Here is a 27,887-nt window from a genome sequence, read left to right as displayed (position 1 = left end):
GAGACGGTTGTTTGGCCTAAAATACGGCCGTTGGTTGCGATGTGATGTCCTTACTATAATCATATATTATCGAAATAATGAAATTAAATTGGCGAAAGTAATGTTTTTGTAACAATATTAGACTACAACTGGCTTTCGATCAGAAGCTGTAGTTAAGTTCGAAAGTAATTTTTGGTTATTTAAAAAAATTACCATTAAAGGTAGATGATAGACACAAAACCATGTAGGTGATGGACAAAAACACATTATTGCATAAGTCAGCTTACGCAGTTTCTGTCAAACTAGTGCGGTGGTAAGACCTGGTATCGATTCCTATCCGGTACTAACTGACATCGCTATTCCATATTAATTAGAAACTTAGGTCAATTTCAATTTGCTAATTTAAGAAAAACATCAAACACTTGTGGGAACTTTTTCAGCACTGGGGTCAAAATAAATCATGTTCTGCCAAGATCGAATAAAAGGATTGAATATTCAGTTCGCTTCAGTTCGCTTCAAAATCAGCAACGCTCCCTGTTTTAGTTTCCATTTGTCACACTTAGGACATAGTTTTTAAACCGACTTTTAAACCGGCCAAAACTCCGTAAACCTCGACCAATAAAATCGATTGAGGAGTGGCCCCATTTACTGTGATCGATTCACCAAAAAAAGGGTAAAGGGGACTTATTCGGTTGGCAGGCGCGCAAAAACGAATGCAACTTGTCTGTGGCAGTGAAGTGGGTAAAAAAGCGAACGCTGGAGCAGACGCGGTCACGGATTCGAAAGTGTTTCTCAACCTATGGGCCGCGACCCAAAATTGGGTGACCGTTTTAAATTGGTTGGGTTGGCGACTGTAGTAAATTTAAATAGTTAAGATTTATTGAGATTGGTTCTTAGAAAGATTTCTCAACAATTTTAGAATATTGCGGGAAGCAATACAAGGTCATGGCACATGTCAATTGAATTCGAATTCGAACCGTTTATTGCTAATTTATTATGTCTTGTACAAAAAGACGCTTGAAAAAATTTCGGTAAAGAGAGGCAAAAGCTTCGCCGTTGAAACTACGGTTTAATTTTTGGGTCGCCGCAAAAAAAAGGTTGAGAAGCACTGAACTAAGGAACAGAAGCGGTTAACTTTATACAACATCTAGACAGGGATTTCATTCGGGTGTTTTGAGGATCGCAATTCAACAAAAAAAACCGCGCAGCAAAAATATGCGGCCAAAGTTGATAAATAAATAAAAAAATGCCGACAAGGCGACAATAAAAAAACAGAAAAACTCGGAAGTAGGTAAAATAAAACGCTTCACCGTGCGACGGCGCGGCTCGAATTCGCGAGCGCACACGTCATCAGGGCGTGATGTCACTGGTGGGCGCAGTTCGGCTGGTCGCTGTTGCCCATCTCGTCTCGCTCTTGCGTCACACTGACCCCGACCTAAAAAATAAAAATAAATAAATAATACGGCTGGGTCCCTAGGCTGCTAAGCCAATGACATAAAGGACTAAAGCTAACCAATATTGTAGCGTGTATTAGATGAAGTCCAAAGTTCACTTTAGTACAGGGCGCTCTATGGTTTAGCATACCACCAAATCTTACGAGATTACAGCAAATCTGTTAAATCAATGACCCTCATAAAAATAAAGACAATGTTCTACCATGCCAATACACAGATCGTACACCAATGACGTATTACATTACACATATTATGCTTGCTGTCCTAAGCTTATTTTATCGATTTTCTACAAACAACTTACAGTTTTAAAATTGCGAAACAGAATGACACATTAACTGAAGATGATACAAGCTCGTATCAAAACGTCTTAATCAAGACGATGTCGATCTACTCGACCTTTTTGGCTTTGGAATTTATTATCAAGCCAATTTACAGATCCGTGCATTGCATAAATTGTCGAGAAAAACCCAAAACATACCTTGTACATATAATGCGACTCGTAACAGGCGAACTTGTCGGCCTTGGCGTTCTTGGGCAGGTGAACGGATCTTACGCACGCATTTGACGCAGTCGCGCTCGGCATCTTGTACTCGACGTCACAGGAACGGAAGCGTGCGTCATCGGGGAATCCCCGCTCCGAGGCCAGCTCGAGCTTGCACGAGAGGATCTGGGGCGTGTTGAGCGCTGGGGGAAACGGGGGTTGGGGTTAGGGGTGTGAAGTGCATAATGTGAAGTGGTACAAAAGAGGGCTGTGGAGTCGGTTAAAATAACCCGAGTCCGACTCCAGTCAAATGTGCAAATTTTGTCAAGTCCGATTCCGGCTCGAACTCTGCAGCCTGTATTTCACCCATTTACGGAGCTAAAAGAGAGTGGATATTCCGCAATTCACTTTTAGGAGCGTCATATAATTCAACCACCCACAAAACGTGATAGGAAAATAATCCACCGTATGCTATTTCACTTTTACAATTTACAGTTTGCGGTCTAACAGTTGCAAAATTTGGTACAGCACAAGCGCACGTCGGACTCGGAACTCTATGAAGTTTTACGTAGTCTTACTCAAGTCCCGAGTCCGACTTCGCAGCTCTGACACAAAGGCAGATTATTTTTTTAACCTTCCAAAAAAAACTAGAGGAAGATTTTTAAAGCATTATTCATTTTTTGTTCCAGTCCCGGCGGAACAAAAATTGTTTCCAGAAAAAAAATATTGAAAAATTGGTTGCGACAGAGAGTTCATTTTGTTTGGTTTTTGTTTTACTTTTCATGTCATTTGAAGTTGGCGAATTTGCAGTAAGTTAATGTGTGCGTCTGGGCTTCTCTGAGAATCGTTTTAAATGATAAAGTCAAAACTAAACTAAAGGTAGATTTGTATTCTGCTAAGTCCTAATTTTTTAACACAATGTTATTTAAAATATTAAAAGTCACACTTCAACAGTTCCACGAGTACGGAGTATTGACATGGCTCATGCCTTTAGGCTGTTTTGTTGGCAACGTTTAAACTCTGAATAAACACTCTTCAAGCAGCTTACACAATAGCAAAAAACAACGTTCGCACAACAAGCCAACGCGGCAAAAACGTGAAGGCAGTGCGCAAGCGGGCGTAACCGTAAACAGGGAAAAAACCAATTAACTTTTTGGGAGAAATTTTCGGGCGGTTAACAACGTGTCAGCATTTCTCAGAAAGTAAGGTGAATGCGGTGAAGGCGATTAGTCGATGAATCAGAAAAGGGCCCGGTTTGAGTAGCCGCTTTCGTTAGCGGCCGGCTCTATTTTTATGGCTACTTTTTACATTTACTCTTGGCTACTTAGTGCTTTTTTTCCAGGAAGGGTTGGCAAGCACTCTTTTTCTGGCATATTTCGTTCTGCTTTAAAGTTTAAACCATAAAACTGAAGGTGGCATAAATGGAGCCGGCTATTTTTTAAGCCTCGTAAGCACATCTAGCGATTACCTGTACCACTTGTGCGCAAGAGGTCATAAACATAGCGGTGGGAGAGGTTTCAGAAGTATTAGAATTAATTAGAGGAGGTGTTTAAACTACGGGGTTTGGCAGGATTTTCTTTTTACGCGCAATAAATCTCCTAAAACTAAAACACTACAACGCAAAACAAATAGAACACTCTATTTTCTTGTCTTAGGTATTTTTGATAGGGGAATCGTTTTTCCTGTAGAATAAACCATGAAAAATTACGATAGCAAGAAAGGTTCAAGGCGGGTTAGCGGTCTCAAGGGGCATTCCGAATTATTGCCATAGACGCGTTTAGACTATTGGGATCTACAGGATTACCAGCTTTATTACAAAATCAAAATTTCCAATCCAACTAAACCAGAACGGGGAATTCCTATTCATTGTTTAAATCGTGTTTAGATAAATCGCTGGGACGAACGGCTTTGATCTGCGGTGCTAGTTTCTGGCGCTCAATAGACCTGACATGAGATTCCACGACAAAAAACGTTAAAATATTAAATAAATATTTAAATGGGGCATTTGTTTAACTGAGGAACACCAACAATTATATGCATGATGGTTATGTTGTGTTACCCAACGGAATGTTTGGTAAGGAAGAGGGAATAATGCTATTAGATAAACCTGCTGTTTTTCCAGTTAACAATTTGCAACACAGACACTAGACTGACCATGGTAAATATTTGCCCACCACGTAATAAAATGAAAAGATTAAGTGAAATATTCTTTCTCAGATCATTTTGTCCATGGTAATCAGGGCTACGGAGTCGGACTCGAGTAAGACTACCCGAGTCCCTAATCCCGAGCCCAACGTGCACATGCGCAGTACCTAATTTCGAAACTGATAAAGCTGCAAACAGTAAATTGTAAAGGTGAAATAGCATATAGTGGATTATTTTTCAACCAGGTGTTGGAGATGGATACATTTTACGACACCCCTATAAGAAATACAGGCTGTAACGTAGGAGCAGGACACAGGACTCGACGAAAACGCACATTCGACCGGACTTCGGCCTCGGCTCGTGTTCAACTTTTTGGGCAGGGTCGGACTCGAGTTATTTTTAACCGACTCCGCAGCCCTGATGGTAGTAAGCCATAGTTCACTTGTGTGCAGATGGATTGCACTAGAACTCAGTCATCGAACTAGATTTAACGGAAACGCTGATCCGATAAAAGCCTTAAACAGGCAAATAAACAATAAATAAACAAAACAAAATCTCTCACCTGCGTTTTTCTCCGGAAAGCGCCCGATCCGCCACACGATGGCGCCATAGGCCACCTCGTACTTGGCGCCGCCGACCGAGGCCTCGAGGACAGCGTTGGAACGCACGACGCCGCTGGCACCAGGGGCCGACGCCACCGTTGGAGGGCGCCTCACGATGCGCTTGGCGTGGACCGAACGGAGCCGAAAGCGCCCGGGGCGTCGGAAGGCCGGGGCCCAAGTGTCAGGTACGTAGAAGCGGATTGCGACGTCTTCACACGGAACCTGATCGTTTAATTTTGGTAATTAATAACTATTTTGGTTAGTAATAATTATTTAGGTAATTAATAAATAGCTGCGGTGTATTGGGAAGGGTTCGGGGATGAATGGGTGAAGACTGGGGTAGGGTAATCACGCTTTTCATATATATATTTTTCTGACTGGAAAGGTTTATTTTTGGCTTGGTTTTATCTTAAAATCGTTTATAGCTTAGATAGTACCCTGACATGATTTAAAGGTTTTCTTCAGTCGTAAGACTGCCACCTGATGGTCGTTAAATCAATGAAAAAAAATTAGTCATTCGAATTAAGATATACTGACGATGCCTTTGTTGGCGAAACATATATCTTATAAGCTGAATTGCTAGCTTTGCTAGAGTAGTCTGCTGCTACTGATCAGAAATTAGGGTCGTCATTTATCTTGTAAGGGTCAAGGTGATTTCTACTATCACATATTCAGTGCAAGATAAGTATTAGATATTTATATAAATTTACAAGTTGTTATGCAGTTGCTGTTTTGACAAATCGATTTAAAGTCATTTACAAATCAACTTTAACCCATACCAAGTCATTTGCAGAAAGTCACAACACAAGCCCGGATATAGGTTATTCCCAAAAATAACTCGAGTCCAATTTAAATCATTTGCAAAAAAACTTTTAATAAAAGTATGTTTTGAGTGACAAAAATTTACGACGGATCATTTTGAAACAAAATTAGTCGGACTAAAGCCATTGTCAAATCCAAATCGAGTCCAAATCAACCGAGTCTTGTGATTAAAAATTTGAATGAAGCCAGTCAAATTAAGCCTATCCAATTTTTTCGCACAAATCACCAGCACTTCAAATTCGCCAAAAAGTGAAAAACTAAAATTTCACAAAAGAGTTATTGCCTTTAAAACAAAGGAATGAAGCATCTGCTGAAAAGTTGGTTTTAAAGGAGCTTCATTCACCGAACGTGAGGTTCAATCGATAAAGTCAGGTTTTTTCAAGACGAGAGGTAGCTATTAATCAAAGCAGTCGAGTAAAAATACGACAAGTGTCCGAGAAAGTGGAAATTCAACTCACCTGCGTCAGAGGGTCCTTGTTAGCGCTGTGACCTCCGCCTGACCTCAGAACGCAGCGGAGCGAGACGCGGGGGCCTATCACAACGATTGACGCCTTTATGGACACCGGCAGCTCGGTTTCGGTATACGGGCACCTGAACCTGTGTGAATATATAGGCGTAGCATTCAATGAGGCGAGTGGTTCAAAATGGGCATTTTCAAAACTATAAAGAAAACGATTTTAAATGCAATTCGTTTATTAAGGTAAATACTTGATAGTTAGAGAATAAATTTTAGTTCCATGAAAATATTAAACACTTCATTTTTATAGCCCTAAAAATAATTTGTATAGCTTGCAATAAAGTTTGCCGTACTGTTCTTTTCTAACCATAATTTGTTTAAAATGTATAGGTTACAAAAATATCCACTTTTGACAAATCAAATACATCTTGTTCGAATTCTCACCAGTTGAAGTACTTTAGCTGACCACAAGAGCAATCCATACATTAAGGTTTAAACAATTAGGGCAATCTTGTTCAAACTTGTTACTTAGGTCTTAGATTATCTTGTGTAATTTCGATTCGGAGGGGTTTTGTGAAATTCCACTAAAATTGCTGGTAACTTAATTCTACGACGCCAAAGTCAGACATCGTTAGGGGATTTTCCTTAAATCGACCTCGGTTATAAAATAGTTTGTACTTAGAGGGTGACAGAGCAGTTGTGTTGCCCCAGTTTTAAACACGTGGCCCACCAAACGACTGCATCCTATGAAATGCAATTGAATTTGCCCACCGATCACAAACTTAAAACAAAAAATTCCCCCCAAAAAATTAAAAAAATAATCCACTCTTCTTAATAAAACAGCTCAAACAGCATTAGCTGCGAAAACCCAATAAAAACGGCAACAATTGTTGCGCACTTACCGCATTAGTTCGAATCGACAGGCGTCAGGAGGTCGAAAAATCACCGAGGCGGTCTTGGCGTCGTATCCGCGTGCGGCGCTAGACCGGTGCAGGTCGACGTCACTTAGCTCCACCCAGCGGTCGTTGCTGCTAGGCATGATGTCCTCGCGGCGAACAACCTCACAGCCCTCCACCTGTGCGGTGTAGTATGTAAGTGAAAGATTGGTAGGAATGTCCGGTAATATTGGATCAGAGCCGAATGCCAGGTGATGGTACCGGTACTCGTATGATACTGGGCTGGTATGGGTGCCGATTCGATACCAAAGAATTTTAGCTATGATTTGCGAATTCTACTTTGAAAGCTATAATTCATTAAAGAAGCAGGTTAACAACCGGAGGTAAGGCAGATTTTTTGCCCAATAACCTAAAAAATCACTTCTTTAGGTTTGAATTTCATACATTTTTCTTGTTTGAGCGAGGTTTGGCGTCTTTGGAGATCGCGAAACTTTTTGTCCAAACACCGAATATCGGTATGGCAATAAATTTCAAGCATCTGACATCACTAGATTGGTGGTTGGATCCCTTTTTTAACAGATAGCAGATCCTACACTTGGTTGTAGTTTTCAATTGTAACCAAGTGCTACGCATATGCTACATCGATATCTTTTTAAAAGAGAGAAAAAGCCAAAATCCGCTAATGGAGAACTGGACGAGGAATTTGCCGTTAAACATAATACCGGCCTGTGCCAAGTGTCTGGATATTATTTTCCTTCTAAACCAACTGCAGCCTCAACAAAATGTATAAAATACCATACTGAAAGATTTAAGTTAGTGTTGTTCGTGTCCTATTGTGTAATCTACATCGTTTTCCTTGTTTCGTCTTGTTCGTTATGGGAATCTTATCAACGAAAACAAACCATTGTGAATTTTTCCACCTAACATTAATTAAACCAATGTGCGGAAACTGTTTCTTAAAATGCTTTGAAAGTCACGTATATTATAAAGGTAAACATTCGAAAGATATAGTTTCCCCAACATATTAATCGAATTATTTTTGTCTTAATATTTTCACTGTATAGTAGCATGATTTCGGGGCTGCTAGAGAATATCGTATCAAATGTTCAGCAAATAATACAATTTCGCAGCTCTCGGTTGTAAAACTAATAAAAAAACACAAAAAGTTCTGGTAGTTCGATTTTGTGTTAAGATCAAGGGTATTATCCAAAATTGATGCCCCTGCTAACAAATACATAAAAAAGTAACCAGAAAGCGAATGGCGCGGCTTGTCAAACGGCGAGCAGCTCATGCTGGTGTCAAACAGCCGCACAGCGAATATAGGACTTCCTGGTCGCCAAGTTACTGAGAAAACCTCGCATTGACAGGGCGACCATGTTTTGATCGGTCGTCGGTCGTTTAGCAAGTCTTTCCTCTCTTGGGCATCGTGCCTGATAGCGACGCTTGGCAATCGAACTAACGGGCGGTTTCGATCGTTGGGCGGTTTCGATCGTTGGGCGGTTTCGATCGTTGGACGCCGCAACTTTGACGAACAAAATCGACAACAAACACGTCGCCAAAGTTGTTATTTGTAGTAAAAATTGTGTATGAAGACACGCTGAACCTCGTGCGTGCGATTCCAACCAAGCCTAAGTCAATGACTTGCGTACACTATAGTCACTGTTTTAAAATGACTTTTACATAAGACTTTTTTCTTCAAAATGACATGAACTGACTTGACGTAAGTCGTAATAATCAAAAAACAGTTTGTCTGGTAATTGTAATTATTAACCAACGTTTCGGCAATCTTTTTAAAATCGCCTTCTTCAGGGTGAGTGGCACCGAACGTTCGTATAGTATGATATATGGAAAAACACAAGGAAAAAATATTGTTACTATGCCTGGTAGCAACAGTTTATATATTGACTTAAGTCATTGCAGAATGACACGAACTGACTTGACTTAAGTAATTTGTTCAAAAAACTTAAATAGGACTTGGTGTTTTCATTTAAAAATTTTTGGTGAAATTCTCTTAGTTTTTCCCAATTTTTTTTTTTTTTTATTATTTTCGCAAATACTTGACTGGCACCTAAGTAATTTAAGAATGACTTATTTCAAGGCAGTGGATTTAGCACGCTGTTAAAGAAAGTGTGCACGGAGAAAAAAATAATGTCTACTATCGCTTAATATTCAATCTTAATCACACAATTCCACCAGCCAACTGTCAATTTTTTGTTACCCCAATTTTTAAAACAAACTAACCTTCACACCAGAAAGTTCTGTTAAAGAATTCCTTAATAACGTTTTTTTTATTGTTACGCCATGACATACATAATAGTAAAGGTAAATAAAATCCTGCTCTTAATACAACGCCTCATTGTGAACCTATGTTCTAAGGATATTCACTGACAACATACATAAAAAATATAGAAAAAACTATTTAGGCCAAAAGAAAAAAAAATGATAGTTAATATTTTAAATAAACAAAATAGAAAAACAGCGAGGATGAAAATTAACGCCTGTTTGAAACAACTTTTAAAATTTTTGCGGCTTTACAAGTTTACATTCTCTTTGCCACATTAGATCAAATTTTAAATGCATAATTTGAGTTCGTTTTTGCCCTAATAATGTAAGTAAATTTAAGCACATTGGTTAAGTTTTAAAAACCAGTTGGTATGCAGCTACAGCAAAAAGTCACTACGTGTTGTTGGGCGCGCAGAAAAGGTTGAAAACCATTGATTGGTTGCCACTAAAAGGTTAAGGCGGCTGTAGTTGAAAAGTTATTCAAAGTTCAAAGTAGCACTATATACCGTACTACAAAAGACAACAGACAGCTGCTGACCTGTTTGTCGTTGAACGTCAAGGTCACCAGGGGGTCACCGGACAGGAATGACGTCACGAACACGTGAACTCTGACGCAGCAGGCTTCGATCTTGCCCTCGGTCGAGACGACGCCCTGAAAGAGAAAAGGCAAAAATGCATAAGGGAACAATGCTTTGCATTAAACAGTCGATATACTGGGATCAATAGAAGATGAAGTTGCGAAGTGGTTTAATTAATTTACTACGACTTTCACATAAGGATGTTAATAGTAAAAATAACGGCGCAAATAGACGTAAAAAGCGACATGCTTTATTGTTCAAACGTTTCGGCAACGTCGATGAGAAACGTGTTCTAATCTTGTCGTTCATGCAGCATTTTTAGTCGAGTTTTTTCTGATTCTCTCAGGTCGGTTTGGCCAAGGACAATAAAGATCGATGAGAAACGTGTTCTAGGAATATTGATTTTGGTAGAAAAGCTGTCACAAAACCGTGTGATCCGTTCTATTTATAATGCAGTTTCCATTCAACACAGGTCAAAAAACAAAATCTAAAAACGTAGCATCTTCAGTATAGATTGGCAGCAGCCACGGGTCACCTTATCGACCGACTGGACAGATTGACTGGCTTAGCGGCTCAAGTCGTCGCCGAACAGAAGCAAAATCGATGACTTGATGCCTAGGAGAATTGCGGGTCGCAAATTTGTCGAACAAGTCAAATTTTTTATACATGGCGGCTCCAATATCGCCGGGCTCCTTTTTACTGGCCGGTTTAGGGCCGTGTTTGCGCCTTTAGTGAGTTGACTGAGATGAAAGCTTAATGTGCTTTAAGTGGGGGTGTTAAGTGGCCAACATTGATTTTTTGTTGAATGAACTGATTCTTACAAGCTGAAACTTTCACTATTGATAGCAGCATAAAACGAACTCAAATTTTATTGAAGCAACTATAAAGATAAGAATGCGAGCAATAAGAGATAAATTAGAACAGCCTCACGGTTGGAATTAAATACCACTCAATAAGACTAATGATGGAAAATAGTTAAAGGGCCGGAAAAAGGTTTAAATCGACTAAGACCTCAACCCGCCAAAAAATACCCTACTTATCTAGAATAATATCTAAACAACCTTTACCTAACCTCGAACCCCACCCCTAGCTATATTACTAACGCCACTAATAATTTCAACCCAAATCAAAATTTAACCCTACCCTAACCCCAAACAAGGGCAAACAGCCCAGATGCCAAAACAGCGGCGCCCAATCGTCCCATACCCTCTACCTACAGTTTTATATGTTTATTTTAGATATCATTCCGACAGGTTCAGGTATTAATAGCTTTTAATCGGTCGACGGTATCAATGCGTATTGTTATAGGGTTTATTATGTCGTTCTTCATACTATATATAGTATTACAGATAATTCCGCGTTAAATATTGTTGCTTAATAGGTCTTATTGCGTGTTCCCAATATTAATGTACTTCTGTTAGAAAGGATCTATTTAGGCAAGGTCAACACGGTTAAATTTAAGCAAACCAACAGTTCGGAGAACTCTGGCCGATTTATCAAAAATGCCGCATCTAAAAACAATAACAGGAGCTGCTACCACCAAGGCCATTTAAACGCATTCGCCAGAAAAAATTACAGACGAGCGGAGTGTGTTTTTGCAAAATTCGGTCAAGGCCGTTTGTGGGCAGACATTTGTATTGGCTAAATAAACCAACACGGGCGCGCTGTGCCGCAAGAAAATCGAATTTGCGTCAGAAAGCGGTTGCGGGCGTAATTGGCCGCCCTAGGTCGATTAAGGCCCTTCTCTTGATTAGCTTGTTTTATGGTTGATTGGCTTTGTTTTAACGCTAATGCCAAATGGTTGTACGAAAACAGTTACAAATATATTTGCAGGTTAATAGGCGTTACGTTTACATCAATTGTTAGAATTACTCTCCACCCAACAAAAACTATGATTTTAATGGAAAACGACCACTCTATAGGTGTGTGCTTATATTAATAGCAGCCATGGGACTTAACAATCTCAGCTTAACATAAAATTCAATTTTGAAGAATAAATAGTTAAAGAACGAAACAAATGAATGAGACTTAATCGTTCACAAAATTTTAAGTTTTTTCTGGTCGGGCTTTAATGTTTATTTTACGTCTTACCAAAAAACCGCAAACTCTAGTTGGCAGTAAAGGTTATTCGCAGTAAATGCCTTCGGGTAGTAAGCAAGCGTCTCGTAAAGATTTCTTGGTACCCGCAAATTAGAAAATGACATTTTAATCGACAGCAATTCAAGGATAATTGGCTAAATACCTATGAGCTTGGGACTCTCGCGCCGCGTTTTAAGTAGGATGTCTGATACTCAGTATTTCGTTTAGTTATGGATACGAACATCTTTAGATAAAAAGTGCAACAACACGATCTGATACCGAATGACGTCATTACTGTGGTCAAATAAATTAATTGAAACGTTGGTATTTTTTCATAATATTTGGTACAAATATGCTTCGGTTGAGCTACTTCCTATTGTTAGTTGACTACTTTCGGAGAAATTTAACTTTTTACGGCCCATTTTAAAATCAGACATTCCGAGTTTCAAGTGCAATTATTGCTTGCGGTTGTGAAATTAGACACTTGGATTAGCACAATTATGACCATTTTAAAATGTTTAATAATAATTAAAATTAAAGGCAGACAAGTTCTAAGCGCAAAAGCAAATTTCGGTCTATTAATCTAAAAAACATTATCATTGACCTGTTAAATTTAATCAACTTTGCTTATTTGACCATAGAAATTGTGTCAATTGGTATTTTGGTATCGAGATACAATACCAAGTGTCTGACATCTCAAGGACCAACACAGGAGTTTCGGAGAATAGAAATACGCGGCCTACTTTATCAAAATTGCTTTAAGACCATTAGTTTAGGCTACCAGTAGCCTTCAGCTGATTTATAAATAATCGTTTTTTGACACGACACCAGTGTTAAAAGACAGCCTGGTGCAAGAATAGAAAAAAACGAGCTGCCTACCCTGAACTGGTCCCTCAAGTTAAACACGATCTCGTCTCTCGAGTGGTAGTTCATCAGCTGCTGTCTGCCCACCAACTGCTCAGCTTCGTTCTCCTTCATGCAGATCTGGAGCCTGGGGACGTTTAACAAGTAAAAGTCAAATGTAGCGATGTGCTATAATATCGGATAGAAGACGATACCCGATTCTAAGTGGTAGTATCGGTACTCGTCCGATACTATGGTGGTATCGGGGCCGATCTGATACCGAATTAATATAGGAATTCCAGCCAGAGTTTGCGATTCCACACAGCGTTTTGTAATAGAAAATTTAAATTGTTCAAACAATAATGGGTTAACGTAAATAAACTACTTCCTGATTTTAAAGCAAGTTTTGATCTTTTAAATTGGACAAAAGGTATTTTGAACGTTTAGTTTTTTTCTAATTTACGTGTTTAAGCACAGTAATGACGTCATTTGATACCGGATCGGATCGATTCCGGATAAAGTACATGATCAGATGCTTAAAATAATTTATATTTCCAGGGCTGCCAGACATTTATATGAAATAATGCAAGGACATTCTGAAACTTCGAAAGAAGACACCTTTTCTAATTTTGGATTTCCTGGTGTGTGTTAATACAATACGAAAACAAAACAGCATAAACTCCATGTTAAGCACAATAACAAATACATATAAATTGAATTACTACGTCACTTTCCAACACACAACTTTTGGCAAATTTAATTTAAAGCATTTTGGAAAACATATTTTTTTTAATTATTTTAAACATGGGTTTCAAAAACGTTTTAATGTGCGAACCAATTTAAAAGCAATGAAAGACATTTCAAGTTTAAACACTTTTTGGCAACTCTGATTTCGCGCCATCGTCGGTTCGTCTAAAGTATTTCTAATTTTTTTAACTTTGAGCTGTGCTAAAACTTTTAAACCGATATGTTAAAGCAGTGATCGACAGGCCCAAACCAGCTGTAAATGGTTTTGGGATCCTTGAAGCAGTGGTTCTCAACCGGGGTGACGCGGCGCCCTTGTGTGCTATTTCTAATGCTCAAGGGCGCCGATAGGTATTTAAGAATTTTTAAGAATCTGATACTTGCTCAATTGGTAAGCTTCTTTATACAACTCTTAGTGTACGTTTAAACACCATTATAACATTCGACATTTCCTACATGTTAAGTTAATGGTGGTGCTCCAGTTCTAATCATAGTGACATTTCAGTAAAATACTCAACAAAAATTCCAATCAGGGTGCCGCAAATCAATTTATTATTTTTACGGGGTGCCATAAGCCATAAAAGGTTGAGAATCAGTGCCTTAAAGAAACATCCTATTAGACGCAGAATGAATTTCAAAGCCCATACACAGAAGTAGTTAGCATATTTGATTTCTGCACGGGAACTTTATTCTTTTTTAACAATCTTCAGTCAATATGCTCTAAAAGTCTAAAATCACGCAATTTCTGAAACAAAAAAGTCGTTAATGAGCTAGCGACGTATTTCGACTAGGTTTTAATCTTACATGCTATGCGTAACGCTAATCTGTTTTGTTTTCGTGGTCAGTAGTGGTTTACTCCTGGCGAGTCCAAAATATGATTATTTAATTCTAAGGATACTAAACTTACAACGGGTGCATTTTTACCACTTTTGCATGATAAGTTGGTCTCAGTGGTAATTCTATGATGCATCCATTGGTTCTATGATCAAAAGCCTTCTTTGACTTTTGGTGAATTCGTAGGTGATTTTTTAAGAGGTAAAACTATAAGTACTCGCAGCCCGGGCTTGTTTGGATCGGTTGTCTTAACCCAAAGTTTCTCAAACTATGGGTCTCGCCGTATGATTTGATATTGTTTGGTCGCAGTTCGCATGGTTAGATTTGTTAAGATCGGCCTGACCAAGATCTTTTTCTGAAATTTGAGAAAACTATGGGACAAATGCGAAGACGTGGCCCATATTATTTGAATTCGAATCTATTTATGCTATTTGTCTGATGTTTTGTTCACTTATAAAAAGTCAAGTGAATAGAATTAAGTCGACAAAGCTTTATTTACGCTTAGTATTTGGTTTTTACTAGAGAACACAACTGTTTCAACCAAATGGAAAACGCGCATGTAGCTTGTGATGATTTCAAGGATCCGGTTTGCGGTTAATGGTATCGCGACTATCGCATCCTCAACGAGAGCGTAAAGAGCTCCTCCTATCGTGGAAAATTTCGGCGAAATTTACTCTCAGGATCTTAGAACAATGGTCGGAGGCACGCTGAGTTTCTATATTGTTCTAACTCCTGTGGAAAGTACCTCATATTCACAGGATTAGATGAACAGACGCGACGCGCGTGGCAAGGTTATTTCCTCTTTGCTATTTCGAATAGAGAATAACTTAAGCCCGGTTGGACATTACTGTCGAAGTATACCCAGACAAGCCTTGTTTTTTACAAATTCAAGCCCAAAATACCTGTAATATTTGAGCAATGTTTGAAAGGACGTTATCATAAAAGTTGAAACCGTATTAAAAACGAGGCAATAAACTGGAGATATTGTGCTAAAGGAAAATCCCGACCACAATCTCCAAGTCAAAAAAAAAACTTCTTGAATTAATCTGGTGACCAAATTTTTAAGAAGTTACGCTTTAACACCTTCGTCAAATCAAGGGATGGTAATGAAGCAAGAGAAAGTTTAAATATTGTGAAGGAATATCTGGAAATATTTCGCAAACCGAAAACCGAGTTAAATTCAGCACGTCTCTCTGTTTATATCTTATATCAGGGGTTCTTAAACTTATTTACCGAGGACCCCCAAAATAATTTACCAGTGTAGGTAAGAAATTTTTAGAGATGACGTCATAAACTTACGTAGTAATAAAAACAGAAATGTGATTTTTCCGATCCAAATATGTGAAACGTAAGTCTAAGTATATTAAGTGCAAAAACGTTTTAAATTTACCTATAGCCTACTCTTTTCTTTGAAAAATAGATTGCTTAATACATTAATAGTTCAAATAGGCCTTCATGGACGCCCTGAAACTAAGTTCACGTACCCCCAAGGGGTCCATGGACCCCAGTTTAAGAACCCCTGTCCTATATAGTTCCAACAGAAACTGGCCTAGCCCTACTACGTACCGAAACATCCCTGGAGTTTCGTAAGAGGCATTTGGACGCTGTTTTTGACTTCCAAGCCAAATTAATCAATAACTTGCCTTCGAGTTAGTTAATTGCGAAACGCGGCAACATATGGCGACATTTGCAAATAACATGGACGTCAGGTTTTGACAGCGCGACTGGGACCAAGTTGGTGTACCATTTATATCAAGGACATACAACAGAGGAAATACATACCAGGCCAGAAGGCACAAGCACTATGACAAGCTCCATTTCTCAATAACGTTAATTGTTTAGCAAGTAATTTCATCGTCGTTTTTAATTAATCCTACTTCAAATGTCAACCTTTCTTACGACGCAATTTTTCTTTTTTACTGGAAACACTTGGTATTTGCATGTCGAGGAAAGCCTTCTATAAAAATGTTTAAAAGTGTGAGACCAGCCAGGTAATTTTTCCATTTTAGATTTACATTTAATATGCGGGTTGGCCGCCTAAAAAGCAGGGTTAGGCTATTTTTTTGGCAAGGCGCATATTGTATATTCTGAAAGAGATTTTACTCAACGATTTTTACCGATAATATAGTTTAAAAGAATGTGTACATAATAAGTTTGTATAAGCACTACTTTGAATGTTAGATCAATATTTTTTTTTTTTTTTTTTTTTTATTAATAATTTCATAACGTATTAAATAAATTACACAGTTCTTAAAGAAATCAAGAAATCAAACGAGGGCCCGTTAGGTAAAACAAATTTTAGAACATGTTTCAAAAAATTGAAAATCGACCGGTAAGGACTAGTCAAATATCTGCATTTGTTTTGTTTGTAGTCTAACAAAAGCAAAAAATCGGCAGCGGCGTTGACTGGATTGGCAGACAGCCGAGCACCGCAAATCGACAAAACGGAAAAGGGTACAAAAAGCTGGACGCGCGCCCTGCTGAAATATTAATGAGCCTTGGAGCGAGCGGCCGTCTTTTAAGCTTGACAGGACGCAGAACCCAAAACGTTCGACCTCACGCAGAACGTCGGAAGGGCGTCAGCGCAGAATATGATAACGCCAACTTGGGCCAGTTGACGTGACGCCGTTTTTTTTGCCGACCATACTTTGGTACCTTATGTTTCGACTAGTCCGATTTCGGTTAAAATTAGTGCAACTATAGGCCGGAAAAAAGCTGAACCCCCTTTTAAAGCGTATGTGGGGATAGTATGCAGTCATTTAAGTTTGGTTTAACACGACTTTTTTTAGTTTAACAAATTTAAGAGGCGGTTTTAAAACAGTGTAATTACTAGACACCGGGTTCCTAATCTTACATCAATCGTTCTCGAAGTTTATAAATTTATTTTTTAAGTTCCAAAAAGGGAATCCAAAAAAAAGAGGAGTGCTGAATTAAAGAGACATCAGAAACATGCGGAGAAAAAGCTTACTTCAGGTGTTTTGCTTCCTTACGTCTCGTTTCAAATCGTATCACTTTCACGTGACTGTTTATCGACAAATTGATTTCTTTTACTTTACAAAAACTAGGCGGTAAAATTGAGCGATTTACGTGCTTCACGTGACTCTTTAGTAGCGTATCATTTTTACGTGGAATTTTCACCGATTTTATAGAATCACAGATTCTTTTCAACTTTTGGAAGAGTATCCGAAGTGAATGGAGGTGATCTTGAATAAGGATGTTTACATATTCGCAATCCCAGTCGTTTTTCGTTCTATCACAAAAATGTTTTTACCAAAAAAAAATTTTTTTGTCTGTTTTAAATCATTACATCGTTTCTGCCGTGAACATCACTCAACGGCAATGGGTCTCTTAATAACACGCATTGGCTTTGTAACTTTGAGACATGATTGTGCCTGGCATCTTGGAATTAATTTAAGACAAAAATGTGGGTTTAAAACTGGAAATTCTACCTGTTAGCGGCAAACGCGGCGTCTCGTACAGCGAAGAGCAGACTGAGAAGGTCCGTGTAGTTTTCCGTGCCCAGTTTCACCGCCTGCTTTCCCTTCATCGAATGCTGAAATATTCATGCAAGGATTAAACTTGATCAATCGCACCGCAATGTTTTGGCAACAAAATGTTGGCAGAACAGGATTCCCATACGAATCGCATCTCATTTAACGCAATTTTCATTGTTAAAACAAACAACAGTAACTGTTTTTTCTAGCCTTCGCATGGAACTCGTTACATATCTACGCAAGTGGTTTCCAAAAGTTTTTGGCTCGCGGCACACTAAACAAATTCTAAATATTTCGCAGCACACTTTTAACAGAACAACAATGGAGCAATTTTACAAATCGCCCTTAACACATTACAAACTATATGTAAATGCCTCAATATTATTAATTTGTAATGGATAGTGCTTACTTAAGTCCTATATGCTTGCATGTATGCATATTGGTAACACGAATACCATGTTTTCCAAAATTGCATAAAACTTTGTGACACACTTGACAATCTCTCGAGGCACACAGTTTGGAAATCACTAATCCAAACGAATAAACGTCATGACCACTGAGATATTCCAGCAATAAATTCACACCAGTAAGTTACGTTATGGGCCGCACAGTTCATGTCAACCAGACTAAATTGAAACTTAACTGGTAAATTAGAAGGTCGTTAAGTACACTTAGTCCGTAACGTTAAACACCCTAAAATCCGTAAGACAGAACCTATTGGTTTGGTCAGGTGTAATCTTATAAATGAAACAAAAAAATATCTGTTAAAACAATATTTTTACTAGCGCAAAGACATAAGCGATTATTTTCGATTGAAAATTATGTTCAAGATATACTTTAATATTCCAGCCCGCATAGCACAATTGCTAACAGAAATCGAAACACGTGTCTTGCTTAAAAAATCGTGATTAGCTGTAACGATGGTCAACTGCTTTTTAAGCTTTCTTGTTTAAATCTGAAAACATCTCAGTAATTAAACGTCATGGCAAAACAGATTTTTGAAACAACCGTACGGTGTACGTAAGCCTAGGTAATTAAACAATATTGCAAAAGGTGCGGCTATGCTCCTAAGACCTGTAACTAGTTAAAAATACTAAAAAGCTAAGTAGCACAACCGATTTATAAAAAAAAAACGTTATTATAGTGAAAAAATATTATTAAAAGTGCGCTAACACATGAAAAGATGTTTTCATGAATCCATGGGAAAATTGCCGTTTTTTTTTATAACGACATGACGTAAATCTTAACATAATGCGCAATGCCTTTCCTTTATCGTAGTAAGAAAATTAAAGCCCAAACAGGAGTAGGTAGCATTTTGAACATTTTGTATATATCTTTATTCATTCACTTTTCCTTCGTCCTTTTACATCGCCTGAATTAAACACGCATCGCCGAAATTTACCTTGAATCCTGACGGCGTTTTGAGCATGAGCTGGTCCTGCTTGCTCATGAAGGCGTGCTTCTCCTTGTAGTGGATATGCAGTAGCTTGACGGCATGAACTTTCCTCTTCACCGCTTCCATGTCCGACTCCTCTAGACTTCCGCTGTTGTAGAATCGCGCCTGTAGCGACGGGTCGGTGATTTGCCAGTCGTGGGGTGCAAGGGGCAGGAAATAGAAGGGGTCCTGGGTGCTGGCGTTGTGGTACAGCTGGAGATTGGGCCTTTGGACCTGTTTTTTCGGGCGAAATTAAGTCAGATTAGTTCAGGGTAAGACATGGGGCACGTGGTCAGCCTGGGATACAGGGATATTCGAGTAACTTACTTTGTTTAAGTATACTTGTTTTTGTCGGACCTTTGTAGGGATGTATATTGCATTGGAGCCAACACAAGGTCTTTCGGTCATGGTTATAGTGACCTAAGCAGCTATTTTTATATTAAAAGGTAAGTTCATCAAAAATTTGTTTGTTTAGAATTGAAAGTAACTAAACTTTCTAACGCTAATACAAATTTTAGATTTTGAACAACTGTTGTGAGTAATTGTCGTTGAAGGTTTTGTAGCATTAGTCATGCTAAATAAGTAGAGTTTTTTGTTTTTAGATCGGGACAATCCTTTGAACTAGCAAATATTTTAGTGACCGTTTAGCAGTGGTCGAATGACTTAAGTTGACAATGAATGTTCTTGGCTGCACTGTAGTCATTGTTTTTAAATGACTTGACTTGACAAAAGTTTTTTTAGTTTTTTTAAATTTAACTGTCTTCATTAAACAATTTTTAAATTAGGTTATTTATCTCAATTTATGCATGGAAAACAATTTTTATTTTAATGTTTTATGATTTAATATGCTCCAATATTGACGTTGACTAAGGCTAAGTATCAATGGAATAAAAACCAAATTATTTTATAAAAAAATTGTATTTAGCAGTAAGGATTAAACTGTGGAAAATTATGGCTAGTTATACAATATTTATAAAATAAATTTGGTATAAATAAAAGTTTTTAGGTCTCTTTATAAATAACATATCAAAAGATATATGTGAAAAAAAAATTCACAATATTAAATTAAGGTGTAATTATAGTATTAACTTGACTTAGCTAAGTATTAAAAAATTGGGATATTTCCACTTTACCAGAATGCCTGTTGGTCTTACCAACAACATTACACTCAACTTAAAAAACATCAAGATTAATGAAAACATTAGTTAAAAATTTTCTCATGAAATCTTGTTAGTCATGTCAGCATGAATAATTTATAAATTCTGACTTAAAATTTGTGAATCATTTTTTTTGTGAATTTTAGGGTGACAGATGTGGTTAGGGATTCAAAATTTTGATTTAAATAAATCTATGAAGTTTTAAAATGCAATGCATTGGTTTAACACAAAACATACTTATTTACCTAATAAGCAATCCTTCCATTTTTAATCTTGTTTTATCACACACAAACTACTCTAATTAGTTTTAGGAAAAGTGGGGTTCGAATGTACATATAATTAACTTAGGATTAGTGTATTAACAAGTCATGACATGGTGTTTGCAAGAAATAGAATAATAGAATATGCATGTATATATGGAGTGCATTTACAGCTTTATCGCTGACTGGCAACAGCCTGTCATACTCTCAGAGTAGCACTTGGTTCTATAAATAGAAACCCAGCATGTGTCTGCCTTCAGACTCTAATTGCAGCAAAGCATGCAATGACTTATGCCCTGCACCATGCCTGTAATTCTTTTGCGTTTTTGCATTCCTTTGTAATAACAAATTTGTCTAAAAACACTTGGTTTGTGTAATATTGTAATACGTTTTCCTGAGACCAAAACAGATCAGCCATGGTAAGGTTAAGAGTTACTAGCAAAGTTCTGGATTAAAGATAAAGCTTATAAAAACAGCGAATTTAAGCATTTTGAAGTAATCTAATAAAAATTGCAACACTAAACATAGCTTGTTTTTCCTTTTTTTAATGGGGCAATGCACCTATATTGCAAGAACACCATAGCTATATAGTTAGGAAGTTAATCTAATGGGCTCTTCTAGCAGAGATTTATTGATTTTATTTTTTCCCAAGCAAAGAAAAACAAAATGTCATAAAATTTCTGATTAATTTAGATTCAATATATATTATTATTGTTGATTTTCATGCAATTGTCTGTGAGCTGAACTGTGCAAACACATAATAACAACAAGAACTATTTTTTTTCAAGAAATCTCACACCTTTGTTAAAAAAAATCCTTAAAAAGGTTCTGTATGAAGTCAATTAAAGTTTTGATATATTATATATATATGCAACATACTAGAAACGACGCTGTCCATATTAGACGTGTTTTCAACGCCTGTTGAAGAAACGGCGCCGCCGCCAATAAGCTTGGAAGACGCTGATGTAAAAACTTTTCATGCTGTCAGCATCGAGCCCATTATATATATATATAATATATATATACTTTTTTTACTCACTATTTCTCAACCAAATAATATGAGTTGACTTGTCATAAAATTCTAATTAATTTTGATTACATTTTTTTATTTATTATTATTGATTTTCATGTAATTGTCTGCAAGCTGCACTGTGCAAACACAAAATAAAAACAAGAGTAACTGTGTTGCCAGCAATCACAACAGCCTTTTTTTTAAATATTATTGTTTGAAGCCCTCTATAAAGGGTTTTGTTTGAAGCCGATTAAAGATTCTATATATACTTTTTTACAACAAGCTTATATTTTGTTTACCTTTCTGATGTCAAGGCGAACGTAGATGCTGACCCATTTCCTTGAGCTCATTACATGTTTCTCTCGAGGAAATCTCATCAGCATTTTCCACTCGGTGGCTTTCGGCACAAGATCGTAGTCAGAAAATGTTGGCAGGTTCTTTGTGGTTGCCTCATCAAAGCGCTCTACAGGGCTTTCAACCGATTTCTGTAGTTTCTCCAATGAGTCCAGCGACTTGTCCCTCAACTCGGGAAAGGAGGGCTCGATGCTGACAGCATGAAAAGTTTTTACATCAGCGTCTTCCAAGCTTATTGGCGGAGGCGCCGTTTCTTCAACGGGCTTTGAAAACACATCTAATATGGACAGCGTCGTTTCTAGTATGTTGCCTTGCTTACTTGTGCTCGCAACCGACACTGAATCTACTGATACAGGAGCAGCTTGTGAAGGCTGTGGGTCCACCTGGTTTTCCGGTGCCTCAATTCCAAAGGCTAAGTCCCAGCTTGGGGAAGGCTCTTTGCTTTTTTTACTTAGGCTGTCCATTTTACTGTCAGGCACATCGATGCCAAGGTCTAATGCCAGTGGAGATGCGCTGCTGTCTTTGCTTGTGTGCCTTTTAACTGGAGACTTCACAGGAGTCACGAAAACAGTGCTCAGCTGTTCAAATGACGAATCCAAAATGCTCGGCGTCGCACACGGGCTGTCAAACACCTCGCCTCCGCCCTCTTGTGGAGGATGCGCGACCGGCGACGACACCGAGGAGTCCCTAGTGCTGCGTCTCAAACTTCCCGAGCATCCTCGTATCTTGCTGGAGCTTGGAGGAGGAGGAAGAATCGGAAATCCGGAGGAGAGCTTCACGGCAGCCTTTGTGTTGGTTGTTTGCGTATTAGCCGAAGATTGGAACTTGAAATTTTCAAACGGGTTGATTTCGTTTGTGCTTGACGCCAGAGATGCGGTGTCGCCGACGGGAGAAGGACACCAGAACGGGTTCGTCGGCGGCAAGTTTTGCGCCTCTACTTGTTCCACTGGTGACTTCCCAATCGGGTCAAACTCAAGAGCAACTTCAGCAGCGGAAGACGACCTGTCCGACATGTCGGCCAATCCGATTTGAAAAGTTGGAGTCGTTGATTTCTCAGGTTTTTTGCGTATCCTCCTCTTGAGACTGTCGCCCCTCGCACTCATGTCGAATATTGTTTCCATGTCCCCATCCAGGCTGCTATTTGCGCTGCCCGACTCTGAGTTTTGTAACTGCTCGGCGGATTCCGAAAAGTCTACTAGGTTGTTCTGTGAGCCTTTATCCGCCCGATTGAAACCAGTCAGCCTGCAACAATAATCCTTTTTTTTTTATTTAAAAGAACCTAATAAAATAGACATGGTGTTGCTGTTTTCAAGTTGGCAGGTATTTCCCGTCTCCTGTTTGCACAAGTGCTAATCAAACTTATTACATAGCCGTTATATTGAGAAAAGTAAAGAATGGTGGCTACTGAGCATACACTTGATAAAAAGTATGAAACACTTAAAAGCTTTGAGTACAATATACACTTTGAGTACAATATACACCTAAATGCAAGGGCAGAGCTCTATAAATTTAGTTTAATCCTCTTTGAAACATTTTTGTGTAAGTTTATAAAACCTGTATAAATGTGTAAAAGATCACTCCAAAATGAAAATCACTTTAAGAAACCTTGAACCTCGATTAAAAGGTTTACCTTCAACCAATGTTATCCCAAGAAAACAAAAGGTGTTTTGTTATCACAGTCTTACAGCCTGCTTTCTTGTATATACCTGTTTGCGTTGTCAGCAAAATCCTCATCAAGATCGTCTGGTGTCACGCCATCCATTATACTGTTGTGCATGCTCACGTTACCCGACGAGCCTGCGTTCTCCTCGTTACGGATGGGTGCCCATGCTGACAGTGGTTTTGATGGAGACAGGTCGGTGACCTTTATTTCAACCTTGCAACTTCCTGCTAAGAAAAGGAAAGTGTTTGGTTTTAGCATAACCAAAATTATACCAACAGAAAAACAGAATAATATTTTACATATATAATCACCACATCTAAATTTGTAAAAAAATGAATAATCAAATTTAACTTTTCATATAAGTTGCAGAAATAGTCAAAGTTTTACTCAACTATTTAGCCTAACCAACAGTTTCAAACTCAATAATACACATACAGCATGAGAACTGATAGCAGTAAACAAAATACTTCGCAATTTGAAAAGTTTAATTTTATATAGCATGATACTGAATTACAAAGCCAAAAAGGACGAGTAGATCGACATTATCTTTATTAAGACGTTTAGATACGAGCTTGTATCATCTTCAGATAATGTAACTGAGAAGTAATTCAAGCATAACTATAAAAGGCAGGGCACTATTGTTATCATTCTGAGCTTTCCATAATCAGAGCATTAATTATTCTATATACAATACATACAGTATAAATAGATATTGGTTTTGGGAACACTACCTTCCACTGGAACCTTTCGTTTTTCTTCCTCATCTGTGTCACTGAGATGCAGGTATCCTCCCTTTTTCTTCTTGGAGGACCTTAGAGAGCTGGTGGTGGAGGATGGTGATGTTGGCCTCCACATATCCCCGTCACCTGGACCACTTTCACAGGTGGGAACGGGAGGGTTTGCACTGCATAAGAACAGATTCACAAATACATAAAAAAATAGGTTTTTAGAAAAGGCAAATTTTAAATGTGTTTGATAATTTTTTTTTCAATTTTTCCTTTTTATATGAAAATATACACAATAAAAGCACAATTTTATTATGATTTTTACCAGAAATGTCCTGTGACTCTTAATTGTTTAAACATTTTTTCAACTAATTTAGAAAATGTCCTAATTTAAGTAGTTATATATATTTACCAAACAATTCCAATCAAATTTATTTATACAAGGTAAGTTTTAAATGTATTTGATTGTATTTAATAAATTTTCTTTTAATTTTTTTATAAATATTCCCTTCTTATATAAAAATACATATACACCATAAAAGCAATTTTTATTTGAAAATTAAACATAAATGTCCTGTGACTCTTATTGTTTAAAATTTTTCTATCTACAAAATGGCTGAAAAGAAGTATATATTTACCAATCAATTTCAATCAAATTGTTCATCAATACAGGCGATGGCGACTTGACGGCACTTTGTTCTTCAACAGGAGAAGTGAATGTGATATGTTCACTTTCTTGCTTGTCTCCTATAAACCAGGATAATACAGTTTCAAATCAGTGAATAAAAATGTTTTTAAAATTAGATTAGCAAAAAAAAATAACAAATAATGCCATAAAAGATTTTGTGCAGTGCAGGGATTTCAGAATTGAGTTTAAAACAAATAATCTACTCCATGTAACAAGATAATATATAGATAATTGTACTGAAAATATAAATGAATATGTAGATCTACTTTAAATGGCTGACAGCAGAAAACAAACTAATTTTAGGAAAAGAAAAACAAGAAATATATAGAAATTCTGCAAATATCCAAATTATTGCAGACCTGTTGATTTTTCCTCGAACTGCACCCACTGGGAACTTGTCAATTCCAATTTGCGAGCAGCGGTTTTCACCTGCGCTGACAATTCAAAATCCTTCCTTGGTGGCACAGGAGGCCCAGCTGGCGATTTGACGGCAGGTGTGCCCTTCGCTTGCCTAGGGGTGTTTCTCTGAGAGCGACGGTTTGACGGGGCAACAGAGGTGGGTGGGGGCAGGCGAATGTCAAAGGGCTTTGGCTGGGGACTTGCCGACTGCGGTCTCACAGGCGACATAAGTCTTTCTGGTATGGGTGGAACAGCCTGGTCTAGGTTGGTCTGTAGGAGCGGCGAACCACGATGCAAATGTTCCGTTAACATCTCCGCCCCCATAGAAAGCAAATCAAAACTGGGACTTGGGGTATTGCCCGATTGATCCGTGGCAACATTACCTTTCCTCTGTGGTATTTCTGGTGGATTTAAAGGGATTCTGGTGCCTGATGTTTCTGCAGAAGTTTTTGGTTTGGAATCAGCATTTTTTAGGCTGCCACCAGCCTCGTCAAAAGTAACCCAGTCCTTTGAGTTTTGCTTTGTATGATGGTTGTTTGATTTTACTGGGGTTTGTACGGCCGAGACACTTGCAAATACTGATGACGAGGACGCACTTTGATAGCCTTGATTTGAATTTTCGCTTGCTATACTTATTGAATCCTAAAAATGTAAAAGTTAAAATGTTATTCTTTACTACTGTTGAATTTGTATTGCCTTGAAGTTCTAATGCATAATGTTATCATTTATAGAGTTGGGTATCATTTATAGAGATCGGTAAATTATAAGTGCTTTACTCTAAATGTTTGTGTAGAAAATTAGTCGAACAAAACTAGCTGCTAAATTTTATTCTGTTATATATTGGCAAAACAAACAAAGGTTAAAAAGACATGACAGATTCGGAAAAAAAACAATGGACTCAAAGAGTTTAAAAAACAACATACATTTAGAAATAGTACAGTAAATACTGGTTTTGCTAATACATTTATGAAAGTTTCACTAATTCATTTTCTGCCAACAAAAGACACCACAACCAGTTGCAGTGTACAAATAAAGTTACATATTTTTAACAAAATTTAATTACTTGACAGAGTTTGTCATTAAAAACCAACCTGCATTTCATGGTCATCTTCCAGAGTCATGTAGGTGCTTTGCACTTTGATTTTGAATTGTGAAACTCTGTCGGAGTCTGACGTATCCTTTGGTTCAGACGAGGTCGAGTTAATACCGACATAACCCTGGCCCATCCGATTCCGCTGCAAGGAAATCGGTAAATATTGTGAGAAGGTGCCAGTTGCTGATGCAACACTGCCCGATGTTGAACTGGACAGAGAGGATCTCTCTCTTAATGAAGAATCCTCCTGGACATCGGAAATTGTGTCCCTTTGCTGGCCGTTTAGGTCGGGCGATTGAAGTCCATTTTCTATTCCGAACTTTTTGCTGTGTAAATTGCCAAGCTCCAATAATCCGTATTCTGTAACCGTGTCGTCCATTTGGAAAGGTTACAACATGAGTTTGGGGTTCAGGTGCAAGTCTTTAAAATTTTGCGAAGAATCAAGCTGGGTATCTTAGTTACACAACGAAAATTTTCTTGTTTGCTATTTAAAACATACTAAATTTCTGCCAATATAAATATAAGGTTTTATCCATTTTTAAAGGTAACCCTGATCTATGGAGACTTTCTTTAGATGGACAACATGTTCAAGCATTTTAAAAAGCTATGAAATTAGCAAACAGCAAACAGCATTATGCATGTTGTCATAAGATTTCATTATTTTGATTATAAGTGTTTTGCCGCAATTGTTTGATTTTATAACACAGTGTAAACTATTACAGACAAAAAATGTTCTATTCTACATTGTCAAAAATAGAATTTACTCTGCGCGGAGTCTGCAGTACGTAATAAGTTTCACAATGACAAGCGTTATGAACTTGCTCCTAAAATCAGAAGCTAACTTAGTGCAGAAAAATCCTAAAGCTCCTGGTAGTTTTTCTCTATACTATTTATCAAAATGCATAAACATACATACATTTTATCAACAAAATAGCTTTCACATATCAAGTTCAGGAATCAAGGCCAAATCAAACAAAATCCATAACAAAACACATTCATTCACCTCCTGATCGATTAATTTCACTGAGTGGTGTAGCTGTAATAGGCTGCAGTAGCGACATCAAGTGAGTAAAGCTGTTATTTTACTTAAATGCTTCTAGTGGCGATTCCAGGTGTCACTCACCTTTTTTAACATCGCTGGTTTGCTGAAAGATAGACAAGCTCTTCTGTATAATCCTTAATTAATAATTAACTTACTTGTCGTAACTACAACTTTGCCCTCTTTTTCCTATATAGACGTAGAAAGGTTGAAGTAATAAAGTAAATGTGTCCAAAAATAAATACCCATTTCTCAACAACACTGGTGAACTAAAGAAAACTGAACTAGGGGTAAAGGCCCGTTTACACTACAGCCGCACTGAGCTGAGCAAAGCGTAATTTGCATTTAAATTATATTGTGTCGAGCGTTTC

The 27,887-nt window shown here is 37.8% G+C and overlaps 1 protein-coding gene across 1 annotated transcript; it reads right to left on the bottom strand.

The window, feature by feature from the left end:
- Positions 1–1,065: 1,065 nt before the first annotated feature.
- LOC146169815 (uncharacterized) lies at positions 1,066–26,971 on the bottom strand. The gene is made up of 15 exons (XM_083387424.1): positions 26,476–26,971; positions 25,345–26,026; positions 24,936–25,044; positions 24,304–24,476; positions 23,595–23,799; positions 21,855–23,151; positions 19,094–19,360; positions 17,647–17,750; positions 12,656–12,767; positions 9,658–9,771; positions 6,843–7,015; positions 5,942–6,080; positions 4,622–4,883; positions 1,912–2,117; positions 1,066–1,414 (listed from the first exon to the last, which is right to left on the bottom strand). Exons 1-15 carry the CDS (start codon positions 26,854–26,856, stop codon positions 1,343–1,345), a joined length of 4,296 nt encoding a protein of 1,431 aa, XP_083243550.1. The 5' UTR covers positions 26,857–26,971; the 3' UTR covers positions 1,066–1,342.
- Between the last annotated feature and the right edge of the window lie 916 nt (positions 26,972–27,887).

The sequence above is a fragment of the Ascidiella aspersa genome, chromosome 1, assembly GCF_963924565.1.
Source record: "Ascidiella aspersa chromosome 1, kaAscAspe10.2, whole genome shotgun sequence".
NCBI lineage: Eukaryota > Metazoa > Chordata > Ascidiacea > Phlebobranchia > Ascidiidae > Ascidiella > Ascidiella aspersa.
This window is presented reverse-complemented; position numbering and strand designations above follow the sequence as displayed.

What these genes read in the sequence shown, in the direction of transcription:
- LOC146169815 (XM_083387424.1), bottom strand. Translation starts at nt 26,856, where the DNA reads ATGGACGACACGGTTACAGAATACGGATTATTGGAGCTTGGCAATTTA. An exon ending in ACAAGGACCCTCTGACGCAG is followed by an intron (nt 4,884 to 5,941) that starts GTGAGTTGAATT and finishes TTAAACGATCAG; the next exon opens with GTTCCGTGTGAAGACGTCGC. An exon ending in CTTTCCGGAGAAAAACGCAG is followed by an intron (nt 2,118 to 4,621) that starts GTGAGAGATTTT and finishes CGTTTCCCCCAG; the next exon opens with CGCTCAACACGCCCCAGATC.